Raw genomic sequence first — 21071 nt, forward strand, 5'->3', positions numbered from 1 at the left:
AGATTCAGTCCCAGGGTTCCGCGGTTATTCCGAAGTTTCCAACTTTTTTGTTCAGCGGTAATCGCCAATCAAAATTAAAAATGGCGGCAAAGAGGTGATGTGGATATTGAGTTTCTTTATTAATTTTCATCAAAACAATTACTTTCTCCTCATTAGCGAGGAAAAATGAGCGAATTCAGGATACATCATCACGTCTCGGAGCTGCTGAGCTTGTTAGGGTGAGTTTAAAGATGATATCAAAAGAAATTTATCTTTCGTTGTACGTTTATTACGCACAAAAATAAAGTAAGGGTTAGTGAAGAGGTAAACAACTTTAATTCACAAAATCTACTGCCATTTTTTCTCAAGAATCCCCAGCTGGACCTACTTTATTTGTATCAAATTTCTTTAATGTTGTGTAAAGCAAAATGTTGCTTATATTCTATTCTGTTTTCACGGTTACACCTTGTGCTTTATTAGCTTAACTAAAAAAAACATTTCCAGCCGACAAAGTAATAAAGTACGAAAGTAACTCTGAGGAACATCCTGCAGTACTCAACATTTGAGCAAACAACCAGGAGATAGATTTATAGAAATGTAATATTTCGTTTTAATTCAACACCATCGTTTGATAATGGTTTTGAATTAAACCGAAATGTTACATTTCTATAAATTTATCTCCTGGTTGTTGACTCAAGTATTGAGTACTGCAGGATGTTCTTTGGAGTCACTTTCGTACTTTAAAGCTTAACTTAACTTAGCTTTATTTTGTACGTTACATTTTAGTGGCATAGGTTAGTGGCCTAAGTTAGTCAATTTTGATTATTTATCTTCTTCCTTTAGAGCCAGCAGTGGGGATGGTCCTGAAGTTTATGCTGAGATATTAACCAAGAATCTGACACCTTATGTGACAACCCAGGTCAATTTAGCTTGTTATATTTGTAAAATAGAAGTACATTAAAAAAAAAACATAGCTACACTGTATGTAAGGGAGATAGGGAACTAGTGCCCTCAGGTACAAACAGTCATATCCAAAGCTGTTGCCTAAGGAAAATTTCAAGGAGCCCACAAGGCTAAAAGCCGAAGAAGTTAGGAGCCCAACATGTAAAGTGTTAGGTGCTGCTGCAAAAAACTTCAGTGACCAGGGGCCCGTTTCTCGAAAGTCCCATTAACTTACCGGGCCCGATAAGTGATTTTGGTGATAAATGTTTCTTAGCAGAAGTCAATTTTTGCTAGCTTTGAATACTAAATTTTAAAATCTTGTAATTGTATGAAAACATTGGCCAAGTACCATGTCTGTAATCACTGTGTAATCGGCGAAAAAAAAAAAAAAAAAAGAAATGTACTTATCGGGCCTGGTAAGTTACGGGGACTTTCGAGAAACAGGCCCCAGAGCATTTTCTTGGGTGGTCCAGGATACCGAGCTCCCGTTTGACAGCAGTCTTGATATCCCCATTTGAATCATGTTCTGTTTTATGCACGTTGAGTTTGTTGATGGCTCTTGCCTTGCTCTGAGTTTTTCTTCAATTTTTCTTGGGTTTCATTCTCCACAAAACCAGCATTCAACTTTAAATCCAGTCTAGATACAGAGTAGGCCCTGCATGATGAGGGACATCTGCGGTTTGTGTGGCATTGGTCTCGAAATGTCAAGAATTTATACACAGTTGAATCCTTCAATCTTTACAATCACCATATAAATAATAATGAAATGGGCTTTTTACCTAAAACTAAAGGTTATATGTAGTCATTTCGATGTGAATCATTATTGCGCCTTTCAATAACATACAGATACTAACTTCAACCGCAACCAATGATGTGCATGTTTTACTGCTGTCAATCATAATTACGGCAACAACTGGCTGACCACAAAAAATACAGAAACCAACAAAGTGGATCGAAATCTGCCAATAACAGTGCATGGGCATGACCTTTTGACCCTTTTGAGCCAAATGTTTTTGTTTTCTTAGAGGTCTGCTACAATGATTGGCATCAATGAAAGGTGTAACGACTGGCTGAATCTTGAACCTTAGGGTTTGCATGTTATTGAAAGGTATCATGTTTGGCTTCAAGGTCAATTTTAATGAACTCAAGTTGTTAGTTTCATGTAGGTGCATTCATTAAAATGGCAGTGATAATGACCGGTACACAACTTATTAATAAACACAGCTTCACAAGTATATCATGTTAAATATTGTCTTTATTTGCCAGGTCTCTGCCCATAAAGCTAAACAAAAAATTGCTGAAACAAGCACCACACCAAGGGACTTTCTGAGGAAATACGATGAACTGAAATCTAAAAAGTTGAGTAAAATTGCCTTCTAGTGATGGTTTACTTATTAAAAATTACAGTGTTTTTAAAGGTGTTATCCCTGTTTTGCATCTGTGAAGTCCCCTTGTGATTATACTATATTTCCAACACCTCTTGACTTGGTATTAATAATATTCTCACTGCTCAAATTAACTCACAGAATCACCCGTACAGAACTTTTTGCCTATTTTAAACACCCTCTTTTAATAGTTCATTACTGGATGGATCTCTGGGGATCCTGTTTGCCTATTTAGGTAAATTAGTCTGGTTCTTTTTGCCTGGCTTGCCAAGTAATGTGCTCTAGCTTGTCTACAGAATATTTTTACCCTCCCTCCTCCCCTTCCCCCTTCCTCACTGTCTTGCGACCTCTTGCTTAGGCTAAATTTTGCCTCCTATATCTTAATTCCGCTAAGGCAGTGAGTGGTGTTTTGGCAGTGATACCGGTAATGGCTTACTATTTATTGAGCTCAGGCATCTGTTGATTTTATTTCCAGTGTAAGGGAACTTGATCCACTGGTTTACATGCTGTCTCAGCTTGCAGAGGATAAGCAGGTTTGAATTTCTTTAAACTAGATCATGTGTCAAACACAACTTTTTTCAAGTATCAAAAGTTTGCAGTAGTCTTGGCTACCAGAGTGGTAGAGGAGATACTATAAAAAGCATAAGTTGCACTTTGGGCTTCTAAAAGTGTCCCCATTTGGCTGAAGCTTAACCCGAATTCTGTAATGTGAGGCAACTAGGAGTATTAAGGGTGCTAGCGTATCAGATGGTTAACATTTCCGCATGTTCCTATTTACCTAGATGGGGAACAGCAGGATAATACAGATATCAACCTAGCCTCAAACAACCAACTGTCTGATCTTTGGCTGAAATCAGAGCAGACATCTCATACCTTATTCTTACTAATTTTCGTGAATTTCAAAAAAATCATGAAATTTAATAGTGCGAATAAACAATGCACATGCAAAATTTAGTACCATATCATATGACAAAACAGTAACGATTTGAAATGTTCTCAGTTAACCAGGCCTTGTGGTCAATTGTTCTGAATTAAAACTTGTAACTATGAAAAAATCTTTTTGGTCTTGTTTTGGACTAGTACTCTTCCTCTGATTCACTGCTGTTTTTTTTCAGCTTGTAATTCGGCCAAAACCTCTTTAGTACAGTCATCAAGTTTCAATTTGTAGGTTCGGCTTGTAGTTAGATTGAACCAGACCTTTTTATCTTTCCAGTATTTCCTTATTTCTGTTTAGTTAAATTGCAAGTGCATTCAGCTCAGGGTTTAAGAAAATAAAACACAGACAAAATTGCAAAATTTAGTACCCTTTTGCCCCAATTTTTCTTGCAATCGCAATATCAACACTCGCGAAATTCGGCTCCCAAATTTTCGCGAAATTAAGTACGCATGAAAATTAGTAACAATAAGGTACATTTATTCCAAAACAAGTGCATCTCCAAATAAGTGATACTAGTTAAACAGAGTTCTTTAGATTAAGCCATGCATGTGTGCATAAATGTACAGTCGAACCTGTATATAACGGCCACCCTCGGGACTTGAGCAACTGGCCGCTTAATACAGGATCACTAAAAATACTCACTGGGCGTTGCCTAATGTCGATTTTAATGGTGTCTATCATACAAAAACATTTCATGCAAGGAAACAATAGGACAATCAACACTCTTTCAAGAGATCAATACTTTAAACAAAGTTCAGTGCCAACTTGTAACTTAATGGTATAATATACGTAACATTGTGTAAAAGCACTGTGTAATAAATTGTCCTCTACTCTTGTATGTTGTACAGTACTGTATTTCTAACTCACTTACTTACGTGACTTGCCGTTCACAACAAAATATCTCATTCCGTCATTTCATAGTTGTTACGATCGAAGTGGAGTTATAACGGTAATGTTGCTAATTAAAAGTAACACAATATATAAAATTCTTCAAGTTAAAATAGGAATAGGGTAAGAATTACAGCGACTTAAACAAGTGGGACACGTGCGTTTGGCACCTCGAAATTTGAAACTTTTGTTTGTAGAGCAAGTCGTTGACTGCCGGCACTCCCAGCGACAATTCCTGTTATCCATGGTACTGTGTATATGGCTTTTCCATTCAAGGGTGGCCGCTTAATACAGGTAAAAATAACAAAGAAAGACAAACATGTGACTGCTACAGGGTGGCCGCGGCCGCTTAATAGAGGTGGCCGCCTAATACAGGTACCAAATACAGCGTTTGTATGCGCGAAAAATCGGGACTTTAAAAAGTGGCCGCTTAATAGAGGGTGGCCGCTTAATACAGGGCCGTTATATACAGGTTCGACTGTATTTATTTTAAGATGTCTACATTCCTGGAAAAGAATTCCAAGGACCGTAATAGGGCACGTCTGGGAGCCATTGCTAGTGGATCAAAGACAAGCGCCATGGCAGCTGCTGAGGCTGTACTGGACAGTGTGCCTGCGTCAGGAACCATGTCACAACATGAAGTCAATGAGGTAACCTTCAATGAAAGCCTTCTAGTGATGTCTGTTCTTAATTTGCACTCAGTACATGTAGTAGGTATTATTTGTGAACTTTGTAGCTGTTAGATTGAACACAGCTCTTACATTGCAACACACAGTTCTTTTTTGGCAAACTACATCCTGCTGATAATTGGCAATTACTTTGAAGGCTACTGTTTCATCAGTGTAATCCGTCATGTGTTACTACCCTCTTAAAATAAAGTCGCCACTTGTCACTTGTTACTACCCTCTTAAAATAAAGTCGTCACTTGTCACTCACTCACTCACTCACTCACTCACTCACTCACTCACTCACTGACTTACTCACTCATATGTAATAAATGAATATTGTTTTACTGTTTTTATGTTATATCAATTATTATATTGTAATCTCTTTGTTCTAGTTAATTCGTTATCCTAGTTAACATTGAAGCTTTTATTGTAACTAGACCAATACCTCCCGTTGGAGAGTAATGTGCAATAAAGATATACTGTTACTGTTACTCACTCTCTACTTATGAAAGAGCATGATCGTATCTCTTTAAGGAATACATTTAACCAATATCTACTTTATTAACCTTGTACTATTTTGTGCACCATAGCTTCGCACCAAGCTTGCAACAGTAACAAGCAGTGCAAGTCAGTCAGGTTCCACCCCTGAAGCTGTATTAAGGGCATTAAGAGAGAAGCAAGCCAAGAGAACTGGTATGTGTCTGGACAGTTTAATGCGACCATGGGCTTTGCCTTATTTACATTGACTGACTGTTTTTAAAGCAAAGCCAAAAGGATTGTATCTGGCCTTTCACAACAAAAAATGAAAGATATGATGTGATATAGTTTGGTTGTTTTTTATCCACAAGTCTACTTATCACAGATGTTGTTTTCTTTTAATCATTTTATACTTTGTAGTATGGATCATATTTGAAAAAAAGTAACATTAAATGTAGCAATTGGTCCCTTTTCATTTAGGTGTATGACAGAATTGTTTTTTGCTTGATCAAATCGTCACTTTGTTCTTGTATGAAAATACAGTGTAATAATAAATAAATACCGGCCTTAAGAGTCCACGTGGGCCCAAAGAGGATAAGTAAGTAAGTAATAAATAAATTCCTTATCAATGCTTTTCCCTTTGTTTGCATGGTATTGTACCCAACCAGAAGTGAAATTTCACCCTTTTGTATGCCTCAAACGCAGGGAAGAAAAATTGATGAGCGCTTTTGTTTTACGATTTTCATACAAGAACAACATAAAGTTTACACTTTAAACAGGAAGTTCTGGTATAAAAGGGTCCCGGCTTGGCCATTCTCACTTACAGTTGTCATTTAACCATCTGAGCGTAAACAACTGACAAACAACGTGTGCCTTTTTCTTTGGCTTTTACCGATAAAATTGGCTTAGTTTTTAGAATAACCCTTGTTAAACATATTAGTGGTCTATAATATTATTGGTCTATAATATTTTGAGTCATATTTTTCAGAGAACGTTTGAGTCAACAACTTGCCACAACTCAACAGCATCTAAATTTGCATCTCACGTCTACAAAAGTGTGAAATGAAGGAGGGGCTTGCCCTTTTATAGCGGAACTTCTTGTTTAAATACATTTGTCTCATTTGGCCAGGCATTGGTGTTTAGAAAATATGTTTTATTGAATTGAGCAGTTTACTAGGAATGCCTTTTAGAATACCAGAAAACTTGTTCACCCTTCTATTAATAATATAATCATTCTGATTGGCCATATTCTTCATTATGTCATTTGTGAATTTTCTATGAATTCATCCATTCATTCATATAAGTTGCAGTATTGGATGGTTATCTGTGCAGTTTTTTCCAATTGAAAGCTTTTGATTGTAATCAAGGCAAATTAGATACTAGTACCTGATCTTCAATTTTTTAATAACTCATTTTCAAATGACTCTGTGGTTTATTGTAAGGTAGATGGTATTAAAAATCTGATTCTTATTTATGTTCTTTTTTGGGGGGCCAAATTCCAGTTATGGTTTGAGATCTAATGATAATAATACACTCAAACCGCTGGCAGTTAAAACGTTGCCCACCTTCGGAGACCAAGCCTTCGCTACTGCGGCTCTTCAATTGTGGAATGGACTACCTCTGGCACTTAGGAAGGAACACAGGATTAACACTTTTAAATGGAAACCGAAGACTCTCCTTTTTAAAAGAGCATATCTCGATTAGTCCTTTAGAATTACTTTTATACGATTTTTAAGAATTTATAACAGAATTAGTTAGCATGATGTTTATGATCTAATTTTTATTCCTTTACAGTTTACTTTTTAGCACTATATATATTGTTTAATAATTAATACCATTTGTAAAGCGCATTTGAAAACTTCAGTTGAATTTGTGCTTAAGAAATTGTTATTATTATTGTTATTATTATTGTTATTATTATTATTATTATTATTATTATTATAATTATTATTATTATTATTATTATTATTATTATTATTATTATTATTATTATTATTAATATTATTTGGGGGGGGGGGGAGGGAGAGGGTTAAAATTTTTCCAAGCAGTTAAATTAATTTTTAGTTTCCTTTGTGCAGTATTCATTTCCATAAATCTGAAACAAAGGGAAATAAAAATCAAACTGGTTTGACAACTTTTAAACCAAAAAATTTTTGAACCACAACATACATGTACGGTGTAAATACAGTAAGGTGGTTGTTCAAAATTTTTTTGGTTTAAAAAAATTTCAAACCAGTCGGAGTTATTTCCCTTTATGGTTTATTATGGCAGTGAATACTGCACAAAGGAAACTGAAAATTAAACTGGTCTGAAAATTAAAAGAAAAAAACTTAAACCACAACAAAATTAGGAATCGCATTTCTAACACCATCTACCCTGCAATTAATCACAGGGTCATTCAGAAGAAAATGAATAATTACAGGTGCTGGCATTAACCATTAGGTTTAAAAATTTATAATCCATTGAACATGTTTAACCTACAGAATTTATGACTAAAAACTAATTTAAGATATACTAGTACATGCAAGTATTATTTTGTGGTGTAAAGCCCTTCTGCAAAAACAGCCAGTTATGAATGTTGGAACTTTGGGTGAAATGTCATTATTTAAAACCTTTTTTGTAGAAAACACTTGTTTGTAGAATAGTTTTACTCATTTTTTTTCTCAACACATGCCTTGACCTTTAAACAAATATAATTGAATATTTTTACAGGAAATTTACCGCCAACACCATCCTGGTTTAGTGAACGACCATACTTGAGTAGAGATTATGTTACCGAAAAAGGCGCTTTTAGTTCCTCTACAGTGGTAAGTACATACTAACAATAATTATTACTGGAAAAGAAAAAAATAATCTACCAGAAGACAATTTAGTTTTCTTGTAATCAGCAAATAAAACAAGGAAAAAATAAAATTTAGGTTTACACTATTCAGCTCATTTAGCCCTGTAGCTATTCTGAGCTAATTTTCTTTACCAAATAAACTTTTTTTTTCTTATTTATTTTAAACCTTTTGTAATTCTTGTATCGTAACATTAATGGTTGTAAGTTGTAGTTCTTGTTGGAAATGCCTTTAATATAAATCTTAAAATCTGCAAACTCCTTTGTAAAATATTCAGTAATAACCATGATGTGTTTTGTTTATTTTACAGCCTATGACTGTTGGAAAATTACCTCTACCAATACAAGAACTGGCCATCATAGAAGATCTCTTATTTCTTATGATGGTGAGAGATCGCTGCTGCAATATTTCTCCCAATTTATAGCAATTAAATTATTGAATTATTACTTTTTTTATATATATGGGACTTTTGTCGACAGTTTGGCAAACTGCTGGCAAAATTTCACTGAATTAATTAAGTGAAGTGTGACACATGAAAGTAAATGGAAATGTAAAAATTCACATATATACAGTCTAGTTAAGAAAGGGGATCTTTCACGGCTATTGTTATTTTGTTTGTTTGTTTTGTTTTGTGTTTAATGGGGGTATCTCAGCATTTTGTTGCGTAATTATTTTCTTGGATCCTGAGTGAAACAGGACATCATACAGAACCCTTTCTTGTTTTACAGCAATGGCCTTAGAAGAAATCATGACAGGGAACTCAATGGCCAAAGAAATACTGCTATGCAAGTTAGGCCTGCTCTTCATGTGTTCTTTATTTTTTGCGCACAGCAGCAGGGACATATAAATAGTTGGATTTGGTCTGAGTTTCAGCTATTGTCAGGTACAGTTTTATTTTATTTTTATTTTTTTCCTTTTCAGGGTGTTGAGGGGAAGTATATTCTTGTGAAGCCTCTCAAAGACAAATTTAGCCCGAGGAGTTTTACCATTGACAAAACGCTAGGTGAGGTCTTAGTCATTTAACACTGTCTTCTAATTCAAAAGTCTCGTCTTTTTATTCATTTATTTAAATATTTATTTACTAAATTAATTTATTTAATATTTAGTTTATATATATTGCCAAAAATGATAGACTGTTAAAATTACTTTTATTATTAAAAAAAACTAATGCAATTATTTTTGTCTTCTACATTTTTTTATTGCCAGATATATCAATGTTGGAGCTGGTACAAAGGATCTTACCAGTGTGCTCTCATTATTCCACTATCTGCAGATTCATGGAAGGTACATGTATAAGTGTACTGTATGTGTGAGATGGATGATCCATCTCCTGTGAAGCTCTGCTTTGACCCTTGGACAGATTATTCATGAGACAGGTTGTCGGTCCAGGCAGATTATCTGTCTTCAGCATGAAAACAGCCATTGTCAAGTACTAAAAATTTTAACCCTATCATCTATACTGTTTTTTTTTTTTCTTCTGGGGCTGAGGAGGGGGGCTGGGGGTCCACTCCCCTCCATAACTTCGGAAGTATAAAAGCTGTGACAGTGAGACTTGGAGGATAGATAGTACGTCCAAAGATGTCTCCTTTGACATCTGCAACATGGAGTGATGACATCATGTGATGTGGTAGTTAGGTCATCATTGCCAAATGGCAACCATCTTGGTTCTGCCATCTTGGATTTCTGGATTTTCCCAAAACTCCAGGAAATTGCCAAATCGAATGAAAAGTAATCAGATCCATTAAAGGAATACTAATATTAGCTAAAAAACATAAAAGTTACAGGAAGAAAAGTGATTTTTCTTCATTTTAAAAAGGGAATTTATTTTTTCTGAAAAAACTGCCGGTCAAAAATTGGTTGCCGTGGTGACATCAAAGTCAATCAATACTAACCCAGCACATCAACGTTTTCCCAGATAAATTTCTCAAAAAGTCCTCAAGTTTCAGGGCGTTTTGTCGGATATTAAAACAAGGTTCAAAGTCGCCACAGGCAGAATCCCCTCTCCCCCCATGTATTAATAATTAATACATGGGGGGAGGGGTGAGTGGCACCTACCCAAAATGAAATTATTGAATTGCCCATGAAGTAATCACTGAGTGGTAATTTTATACTTTTCAATACACTCTTTTTCAGACAAGTCATCTTTTGAGCATGGCCTTGTGAATCATGCCTTATGTGCAGCAATGAGGAAATTACTGAAGGTTCCAATCATGTTTTAAATCAAAGTATTTAATACTTCATGCTTATTCAACCCCTGAGGTCAATGGAAGTAAGGATATGATCACCCAAGGCGAATTTTGTGATATTTTAATTACTTCTCCCCAGTACTGGTATGGGACAAGATAGGAGAATTTGTTCTTTGATATTAGAGGTTAAAGGGTTAAAGCAGTGTTACTGAACAGTAAAAACCTGCTAACTCAGACTTGCAAGGGAAACAAAAAAATAGTTTGAGTTACTGTGGCAGTTACTGAGCAAGTAAGCAGGGTTGATGTAACAGTTGAAACTCTAGTATCCTGTTAATGATTAAAAGAAATTATATCATAATTTTACCATTCTTTCACAATCACAAGCCCCTTTGGTGCAATAAGTTTGTGTTACAAGGGTCTTTTCGAAAGATAGAACGTTTAGTTTGGGAATTTTAGTCAAAATTTTAAGAACATACTTGTATAGGACAAAACAAATGCTGAGATCTAATTAAGGACTTATACATGTAGCGTTGTACTCTTCAGAGACTTGGCATGACTTTGATTGTCTTTGAGACGTAGTGCTTTATGAAAATGCGTTATTAATAAATTAAATTATGCCATCTGTTATTTTTTACTTCAAAAGGAATATCTCATTCTGGTGGCACAGCTGGAACATCAGTTTAGACTGGTATGTAGCTAAAAACTAAGACTTCGTCAAGGCCACAGGGTTCATACAAGTCATGGAAAACCTGGAAAGTCATGGAATTTTGTAATTTAATTTACCAGCCTTGAAAAGTCATGGATTTTAATTGTGGGTCATGGAAAGTCATTGAAAATTATGTTTATGGGGAAAAATTGCCCAGAAAGCATTCTTTTAGGGTATGAAAATGGAAGAAGAGAAACAATTAAAGAAAAAAAGAAATGAAAAGAAAACAAGAAACAGATGTGCATTGTCACTGCACATGTATTTTGACACTAAAATGCAAACTCTTTATCATGGAAAACTTGAAAAGGTAATGGAAAGTCATGGATTTTTAAAAGCCTAAAAGAGTACAAACCCAGGACCATGAGGTAGAATCAGACACCATGTCACCATTACAGATGTTGGTATGGTTTAAATATTAGATATCTGGTCTTATCAACTGAGTTGATACCTAAAGATAATTTGGCCACTGTAAAGAAAGTTGAGAGCCAACGTTTTGCGCATTAGATAGTCCAGTGTTAGGACTAATGCTTGTCAAAGCATCAGCTCTTGAAGCTCTTTATTGTGGCCAGATTACCTCATTAAGTTGATAAAAGCAAATAATCATTTCCACTCCCCCACCAATGCAGCACCACAGTTTCATTAGAAGCTAATCCCCTATCTATTTTGTTTAAATGGGCAAAGTTTTGGTTGCCATCAACTTTGTTTCTACTTTAAGCACATCAGATATGGATTGTTAACTTTGAATTTTCAGGGACAGCTGTCCTTGCAAAAGCTGTGGTTTTATATCCTGCCATGTATGAGGACAATGGAGATACTGTCATCCATTGCTGTGGCAATTGATAAGGTCTGTAAATCTGACTCAAAGTCCGTTATGCACTTCACTTCACTGAACTTCTTGATGTTTTTAATTGATTTGTCATCAGTTTTTCCAGAGACACACCTCCCATGTATGCTTTGAGTCAACACTGGTTTAAGCTAGAAATAAAAAAAAGTTGATGCCCAAGGGGCATGTTTTCTGTAAATGTTTAAAATGTTACTTGATTTGTAAGTTCCAAAGTGGGTGTCCTTTATGTGTAGATGACTGTCCACCCTTTTGGGTAACACCTTAACATACCAGCCATCCCGCACACATGTATTCTTGCTCATATATGTACATATGCCGGATCCTCCTTTAATCTTGTTCCTCTCTTAAGTGACCCTCTTATTCATGAGTCACCAACTCTCTTGTAAATTGTACTTATCTAAAAGACCTTTTTCAGTCAAATTACTATAAAGAATGATATAATATTAACTAAGGGGTTCAGGGATGGGGCAGTGGTGAGAGCACTCCCCTCCCACCAATGTGGCCTGGGTTCATATGTGGGTTGAGTTTGTTGTTGGTTCTTGTCCTTGCTCTGAGAGGTTTTTCTCTGGGTACCCCGGTTTTCCCGTCTCCTCAAAAACAAACACTTCTAAATTCCAATTGATCTGGATCGTGTCTCCAATTAGTGCTCTGCGCTAAATACCTTGACACTTAAAAAAAGTTATTTATATTTTGTATTTTTTATTATTTTTCAGGGAAGCTGCAAAGGAGGTGCTGTGCTGGCATTGTTACATGAAAAGACTGTAGGATACACTGGGTACTGATTTATTATGTTTCCTGTTGCTATTTGCAACAGAGCAGTGATTGAAAGTAATTGAAATTATACTTGTTTTATGTGCTTCTCACAGGGACAGGAAATCCCAGGACCTATGCTTGTTCCTCACTCAAGCTGTGAGTATCGATCACAAGTTTCACAAATATTTGTTTTTGTGATAAGCATCTATCATTTATTCACCAGACTTAAAACATAACATCACATTTCTTTCACACACATACCATTCAAATCCTAGCAGTATGGTTCTTTTGTTGTCCATTAATATCATTTTGCCAATTTGGAGCCTGTCAAGCCATGAGTAAAATTTAGGCACCCAACATTACAATTCACGTCCAGGATAACATCCATAATTTCCCAGGAATGGTACCCAGATATTGCCCTATATGGAGTGTCTTTTCCTGGACCCCAAGCTAGATTTATTGCAGGGGCACCGACAAAACATTACGCCCTTGTTAGTGTCCTTGCATTAACCACTGTTCCAGCGCCAAGTCTGCTAGAAGCATTAGAGAAGCACCATGAAGTTGACTTCATAATATCTGTATATTTTGTCCACAGGCTTGTGTTCCATATTTTGACATCCTTGAACAATGGATTTACAAAGGAATCATCAGTGACCCATACTCTGAAGTAAGAATTGAAAAGAGAATCAGTAATCCCTGTCATTCTGATAAAATGTCATTTTGATTAATCTGTTGTCCACTTGTTCAGTTTCTTGTTGCAGAGCATGGATCTGTTCAGAAAGAAAAAGTAACCGAGGATTACAATGATGCATATCCTTTTACTTAAAATTCTCATATCGCAATAAAAAGCCGTTTAGTTCATTGTCAGGGCTGGCAGTAAGGCCTGGGGGTTTGGGCTTTCCACTGACTTTTATGAGGACCATCACGTCACGCAGACAGCTTTGGTAATGGCCTACAGGATGACAAACAATAGCAAAGAAATGAACAAACAACACGCAATGGACCCTAGCCCTGAAACAGTAGAGTTGCATAATATACAAATGCAACAAAATTAGAGCTGCTTAAGAGCTGCATGTTATCCGTTTTATGAGCATGAGCTCCAGTTATTTTTGATAGAAAAATAAAGCATTGACAACCCTTATAGGAGAAATGTCTGGCCGCCGGTCTTTTATCATTTCATTGCCTGCTTCAAAAATTAGTGACACTAATAATACTAGCCGTGGCTGTTCAAATAAAACTATTTTAAAGGAAATTCTTGGTACGCAGTTATTTTCTTTAACGTCTCTTACATACTGGGAGCAACGTTATACAGTTGTCAGAGAGAACATTCCCATCTTCTTAGAAAAGGTAACAGTGTATTTGCAGTATTTGTGTTTAGATATCTGGAAAGGAGTCTTGTAGTTCTGGTTGATTCTTACCTGTACTTCCGTGACTATATTAGCCTGATTCTCATATAACGTCTCTTTTTCTCAGGGGGGGGGGGGGGGGGAGAATAAGAGGTATTAGGGAGCTTAAGCACAGACTTTCGTGAGCCACGGACGGCAACCGGAAGTCGAATGTTTCCTTTTTTGCCGTGGTTTTGCTCCTTGCCACGGACAGGCAAAGCTCTTGTTAATGACTTTACAAGCGCGATGGCGTGAAAACGCTCCAAAAAGGGACAAATTCAATTTCCGGTTGCCGTTCGGGCCCAAAAACGTCTGTGCTTAAGTTCCTTTTTAACCTTGGACCATTTTAAGTCTTGACTGTGGGTATATTTACAGCCACTATGGCCTCATTCACTCAGATGTTAGTCCAAACTAACTATACATTCATTGGGGTTTCCCTCTTACATTCCTAAAATGGAGATCAATGAAATGCCACTATTACATGATTGCTCTAAGCTACGTGAAGTTCTTTAAAACCGTTTGCAAAAAAAAAAAAAACTTATTGTACCTTAAGGCCCCGAGTGTTAGTCCAACCCAGGAAACTGGACCCAAGGCTAGTCCTTGAAGTAGCAGACCTTGTCCTGGGCGACCTACAGTTCCTACAATCTTGGCATACAAGTCCTGTAGCTTGTTTTTCTGTTAATGTCTTTGTTAATAATTAACTAGGTTGCACACAACATTCTCAGCACTGGAAAATACTTGAATGTCATTCGGCAGTGCGGTAAGTTTACCCTCTAGTTTGAGTCAATGCCAAATTACTTGCCTGATAGAGCGGTTTCCAAATGAGTGTCGTAAAACCAAAACCAAAGTTATTACTCTGGCCAATTGCAACAGTTGCATAGCAGTAATTGCAATTGATAGAAAAGTAGGTAATAATGATACGGCCCGTTTAAACAGTTCAACATTTGCCCAACATTCGTTCAACAAAAGTTGAACGGATGTTGGGCAAACGTTGGATGAACGGAGTGTTCTGAACGGTTTCAACGCCATTCAACATTTTCAAGAACAAAGAAAATGTTGAATCGATGTTGAATAAAATTTAAACCAGTTTAAATTTGATTCAACAAGCTTTCAACAATGCTGAACGACCTGTTCAAACGCCCCCGACATTTGGTTCAACAACTGTTGAACGCATGTTGAAGTAAATGTTGAAACCGTTTAAACGGGCCTTTAGGATGTTCCGATTGTCTTTGCAAACTAGACTACGATGACTGGTAGACCTGTGACCTCTGTCTTCTCCACCACTTATTCCAATCTGCATGCTTGATTTAAGATATTCAGATTTGGAAGGAGGGCAACGAGTGAATTTACTTGCCATTCATTGTAACCAGAGAACAAAATTTCACTGCGATAAACACCTTCTCGTGGGATCGCGCGCGATCGCGTGGCTCGCTCGGTATTTTATTGTAATAAAGGGCATATGGGTACCTTTCAAAAGTTATTTTTGTTCTGTAGGTCAAAATATCCAGTGTCCAAATGCTGATGAAATAATTTATACCCTGCACGAGAGAGAGTACGTGGAGAAAATCGAGAAAGCTTACAATTACGCCAGCAAGACCTTGCTAGATCTGTTAATGGATGACAGAGCACTGATGGCTCGGTTAAGGTGGAGAATTATTTTCTTTCTTCTTTGTAGTTGTGCTTATGGCACTAGACTGCAAAACAGTCCTTTTTTTTCTCTTAAGGACGATGCCTACTTTTGTTACTGCCCATACGTTCTGCGCATCTCGAGATACTCAGATTTCCTATGGGAGGTGCCTACTAATACAGGGATATTTTTGCGCAGTTTAAAACTATGCAGAGAGAGCAGAACTTAGCAAGTGCTCATGGTATCCAAAAAGAAAATTTGGGGTAACGATACATTTTTCCGAAATGAGAAAGCTTCAATTTGGCCAAAAACGCCATACATTGCTTTGTATTTTACTGCTTGTAGAATAATTGTTGCTTAATTATCTCTGAAGAATGCGTGGTTACCCCCAATTTTCTTTTTGGATTTTAGTAGCCCTTGCTAAGATCTACATTTCGCGCAAAGTCATAAACTGCGCAAACATACCTCTGTATTAGTAGACATCGGAAGGCGCCAAGTACCAAAGTACGTGTATCCTTCCGCGCGAAGCGCGCGCGCCTGACACGCGTGGTCATACACTTGATCCAGACCTTTAGTTTGAAGACCGCGCGCATCCAATGACAGACCAACACAAAAATACGATTGTTTTGCTGTCTATTATGGAATTGTTAATAGACCCATTCGGCTAACGCAATGTTGTACCCAATTCAAATCCTCTGGACATAAAATGTTTTGTTCTAAGTATTTCCATATCATTTAAATGTGAATGCTACATTATAATGCAAATGCAATAAACAAAGAATCTTAACCCCGGGGGATCCGAATTGGGTACAACATTGCGTTAGCCGAATGGGTCTATTCCTCTATCTTTTGTCCAGTTTTAAATATAAATACTTGAGCTAACTGGTGTCTTGAACCATTTGCAGCAGTCAATAAAATTCACATCAATTTTTTGTTCTGTCAACCATAACATAGAAGTCAGCAGTACAGCTAGCGCTGCTGCTTAACGTCTGCTAAATGTTACCTTGCAGGTCTATCAAACATTACTTTCTCATGGATCTTGGAGATTTCTTTGTACAGTTCATGGATCTGGCTGAAGACGAGATGAAGAAAAACACGGATGGTATCCTCTTTGTTCAGTCCGTCATTGCGCTGATGTTTACTAAACGATTGACTTGTTTCAATTAATTTGCTCGTTTGGCTTTGATTCACCAAGTGGCACTACCAATCTTTTGTTTTTGTTTTCTAAGAACGTCTAATTTTGCGGCCGAGGCTGAACCGAAAGTGGGTGTTCTTCTTCTTTTTTTTTTATTCAAGTTTCGTTAATAGAATTTCAGAAAACCGATGCCAGGGCATGACCAGGAAACTTAAAAAAGACCATTGTCCATCGTATCATATCAAATTCCTTTTCCTGTGACATGCGATCCTGTCTGGCCCACTCTTGAAAGAAAAAGAAAACAAAACAATCCATCATAGAGGAACGCGGCGCAAAATACAGATACCCGTGTTTGCGGAATATCTGCAGCAAAGTGTTCATCAAATGCTGTATCTCTTAGTCTCAACTTCTGAACGTTCATAAACCTGGGTCAATTTCAGGCTCAACGGTTTTGTAGGAAAGGTTCTTATAAAAACAGAGAGTGTAACGTAACCATCAGTAGGGTGACTGTAACCACAATATTGCCTTCGTTGGCTTGAAGAATCAGCATATTGTAAGGGCAATGTGTCAACCTACTGGATGGGTACTGGATGTAGACTGCGAGCAGTCGTCGTACTTTTTTCCTCAGGCCACGCGCCCAAAGTGACAGTAAAATTATGCAAATTAGAAAAAAATGAACGAGAGAAAAAACTCTTCTTCTTTTCCTCCGCGCCCGCATTTCTCGCCGCTCGCAAGAAATTACGCGATCGTGACAGATGTTAGGAGAAGAAAGAGACTGCTCGCAGTCTATACTGGATGGGGAAGCTGTGACAAAGCAGTGGTTACTCCATTTAGTATTTCAGTTCTGTTCCTTAAATCAATGCTTTTGTAGATATAATGCCTTCCAGGCTGGAGACATTGTTAGAGTTGGCGTTAAGAACAAGCACAGCCAACAGTGATCCATACAAGGATGATCTGAGGTAAGCAAATGAGTTTTTTATCCTTCATCCTTCACGGGTATATTACGAACTCACAATATGACCAGCTCCCAGTTGACTTGATAGTTCGTTTGGTAGAGCACTGCACTGGCATTGCAGAGGTCATGGGTTCGAATCCCGATCAACCCTGAATTTTTTTCAGGCTTTCTTTACGCAACTGCGAGGATCTTTCTTCTATTTAATATTTTTTCTTCTCACAGAACAATTTCAGTCGCGGTCATATGGTCCTTCCTTACTTACAGAACGCTAAGAACACATTGAGCGCCGAACGCACTGAACGTTCCAGAGATCGCGCTAACACAAATTGTTTCGTGTAAATCAAACTTACAACTTGTAACTGAGCAGTCTTTAACCCAGGAATTGAAAATTGGGCGTCCGAAAGGCCTACCTTTCATAAAATCTTTATTTCTCAAAGAGCAGGTGTTTTTTTTTTTTTTTTTTTTTTTTTTGGGGGGGGGGGGGGGAATTTTCTGCATCAAATTTCTCCTTGTAATATCAATGCTTATTCAACCTTTGAGGTCATGAGAATTTTGGATAATTGATCACCCAAGGTGAATTTTCTTGATTTTAACAACTTCTCCCCAGTACTTTTATAAAAAAAAGTATGAAAATTCGTACACGAACTGCGGATGAAACTGGGAATGAATAATAGGCCTTATCACGGTTTTCGACGCCATTTTGACGGGTAGGCAAACAGGCTTGAAATAACAGTGTTTGTATGGAAATCCAATGTCAAATAATTTTCATAAAACATCGCTTCTGAAAGATTCATGAATTAGAAACTTTTGGCACTAGGAAAAGGATTTTAAGAACAAAATTGGAGGGACGTAGCTGTGACAGAAAGCGTCCAGTCGTGTTTTGAACTTTCCATACATTTGTCTGTATAGCGAACCAGCCGTGAACTGCTACTAAAAATAGTTCGCGGGAAAAATGTATGGAAAGTTCAAAACACGACTGGACGCTTTCTGTCACAGCTACATCCCTCCAATTTTTTCCTTAAAGTCCTTTTCCTAGTGCCAAAAGTTTCTAATTCATGAATTTTTCAGAAGCGATGTTTTATGAAAATTATTTGACATTGGATTTCCATACAAACACTGTTATTTCAAGCCTATTTGCCTACCCGTCAAAATGGCGTCGAAAACCGTGATAAGGCCTATTGAATGATCATCGCAGTTATATACGCAATTTAAGTAGTTGCGAGAATAATTTTTTTTCAGGGTTGAACGAGAGAATTTGTTCTTTGATGTTAGGGGTTAAAGGGTTAAATCTTTCAGTTGTTAGTCAAGATCTCAACTCTTAGCATTGGTGTGTTGTGAAGTATTTTCCATGCCACAACATTGTACCATTTGATAAAAAAGACAAAACAGCCCTATTGGGATGCACTTCAATCACGCTAATGATATACAACAGGGAGGGTTTAGCACCTGCAGTACTTGTTTTACTGTACCATTTTGAAAATATTGAAGTCAGGGGGGTCTGCTTTGTAAGTTCTAGCTTTTGTAAGCAAAAGTGAGTTACAATTATTATTTTTCCTTTGCAGAGTTGATTTGCTTCCCTATGATCTCATTACTCAACTGTTTCGTATCTTGTCCGTAGCATACGACAGTAGAGGTAATGTTCTCTCGTACCTGTTTCTACAATCGAATTGATATAGAATAGTAGCATACCCCCCCCCCCCCCCAATACCTTCAGAAAACATTTTGTTATTCGACTACGGCTTCGTCTAGATGTAAATGATCCAAAACATACTGAAGATATCACAGGTTACCTAATACCACACAGGACTGAGTGGTAGGAAATTAAAAAAAAAATACTTGATTACTATAGTATAGATCTCAGGAACTGGGGGTAATTCAGAATGTAGACAGGATCTCTCTCCCATTGTTTGCAACCCCTTTAATCAAGCTATAAGTCCCAATACAAGACTAACGGACGCCTGCCACACAGAATTAACGGTAAAAGAGAGAGGAAAGAAAAGAAAAGTAAAGGAAGAAAACAGAAAAAAGGAACAGATCCAAAGTAACCAGGCTGTGAGCTCTCTTCACTGTCATTTAACACAGCATTAATCGAGAAGAGACGCACGCTACAATGCTACTGACACTCACTGCTACAGTTGCTTTTCCTCTTCTCTGTGTGTTTGGTTCTTGTTGTTGTAGATGACTAAATTAATTGCATTTAACCTCAAGTAATCAGCTTCAATATGATGTCGTGTGCGTCTGAACTCTTTCTTGTCACGCTTTCTTGAAAGTAAGCACGCATCATAAGATAACTGTTTCCTAATTGCTCTTGGATTAAGCAATGTTGTCTCTTCTGTATAAACGCATCTAACTGTGCTGTCTAACAGCCACTGCGCCTCCAAGAGCCATGAAAAAAGTGCTCGAGGCTGAGGCATTGCGATCTCTTGAAAGAACTGGACTTGCAGGTAGAGTAATGCTGCTAACTAACTTAACCTCGTTTATAATGTGTTAATGAAAGGTCTTTCCTGTAACTACTGTTACAACGGCAACGTCTTTGCAGTTTGAAAGTGGTAAACGGTTTGAACCAAGCAGTCTCGGCATTGTGTCTATAGTGTGATTGCCCAGTTGAGAGTACTCGCTGTAGTCCAAGAAACGGCCGTTGTTGGTGACATCGACTGACATTTCTTATGATGCATAATTACAAATGTAGTGTCATTGTGTGGCTCCTTCAAGTAGGCCTTCTGAGAATAAACAATTTTCTTTCTTTCTAATTTTGTTTTGCAAGCAGAAGTACTACACGGAGCACAACAAAGGTTTTAAAACAGCTTACCACCCTCATAAAACAAAACGTTTAGAGCAGAGTTCTGTTCAGGAATGTTAGTTGCATTGACCTCGTCCCAGGGCCTGTCCGGTGGTGAAATAAGAGCTGGATTCCACCGCCGAAAAGACCCTGGGAACGAGGTTGATACTCAACCTCGTTTCTAGGTTTTACCTCTTTTCGTCCCCAACAACGAGAGACGTAGAAGAGCGGAGAGAAGAGCGTGTGTTGTGTTTTGGTTGTTAAAGAGAATTTTTTTGTATACGATGCTTCAGCTTATAATTTTTTTGATCAAGAACCTCTCAATTTTCGCCTTCAGGTGCAACGTCCTATAATCAAGATCCAACAGAGCTCCAAATCTCAGGTTAATTTCAGTAAATTTTATTGTAGTTTCACTGTTTCGTTATTCTTTTCATTTGTCAGCTGTCTACTGTAGAAAGGCACATTTGTCCTGTATTGTCTCGGTTTCCAAATGAGTGTCGTAAACCAAAACCAAAGTAATTACTCTAGCCAATCGCAACAGATGTAGACAACACAACGAGCCAATCAGAATTCGAAGCAAATAAA

At 37.2% G+C, this 21071-nt stretch overlaps 1 protein-coding gene across 1 annotated transcript in view; it reads left to right on the forward strand.

Moving 5' to 3' along the window:
- The first annotated feature begins 58 nt into the window (after positions 1-58).
- Positions 59-21071, forward strand: part of LOC146474869 (gamma-tubulin complex component 2-like) — a 31237-nt gene continuing 10224 nt past the window's right edge. Inside the window, exons 1-24 of the mRNA XM_085116635.1 lie at positions 59-218; positions 823-898; positions 2188-2279; positions 2782-2839; positions 4626-4781; positions 5390-5492; positions 7989-8083; positions 8427-8501; positions 9038-9119; positions 9323-9400; positions 10250-10317; positions 10946-10990; positions 11760-11852; positions 12566-12627; positions 12719-12761; positions 13201-13272; positions 13354-13414; positions 13894-13952; positions 14696-14750; positions 15485-15635; positions 16628-16719; positions 17624-17711; positions 19270-19340; positions 20824-20868. Of these exons, the coding sequence (XP_084972761.1) occupies positions 166-218; positions 823-898; positions 2188-2279; positions 2782-2839; positions 4626-4781; positions 5390-5492; positions 7989-8083; positions 8427-8501; positions 9038-9119; positions 9323-9400; positions 10250-10317; positions 10946-10990; positions 11760-11852; positions 12566-12627; positions 12719-12761; positions 13201-13272; positions 13354-13414; positions 13894-13952; positions 14696-14750; positions 15485-15635; positions 16628-16719; positions 17624-17711; positions 19270-19340; positions 20824-20868 (1873 nt within the window). The 5' untranslated portion in view covers positions 59-165. The remainder of the gene's footprint in view (positions 219-822; positions 899-2187; positions 2280-2781; positions 2840-4625; positions 4782-5389; positions 5493-7988; positions 8084-8426; positions 8502-9037; positions 9120-9322; positions 9401-10249; positions 10318-10945; positions 10991-11759; positions 11853-12565; positions 12628-12718; positions 12762-13200; positions 13273-13353; positions 13415-13893; positions 13953-14695; positions 14751-15484; positions 15636-16627; positions 16720-17623; positions 17712-19269; positions 19341-20823; positions 20869-21071) is intronic.

This window comes from Pavona decussata, unplaced genomic scaffold (assembly GCF_977016875.1).
Source record: "Pavona decussata unplaced genomic scaffold, jaPavDecu1.1 SCAFFOLD_87, whole genome shotgun sequence".
NCBI lineage: Eukaryota > Metazoa > Cnidaria > Anthozoa > Scleractinia > Agariciidae > Pavona > Pavona decussata.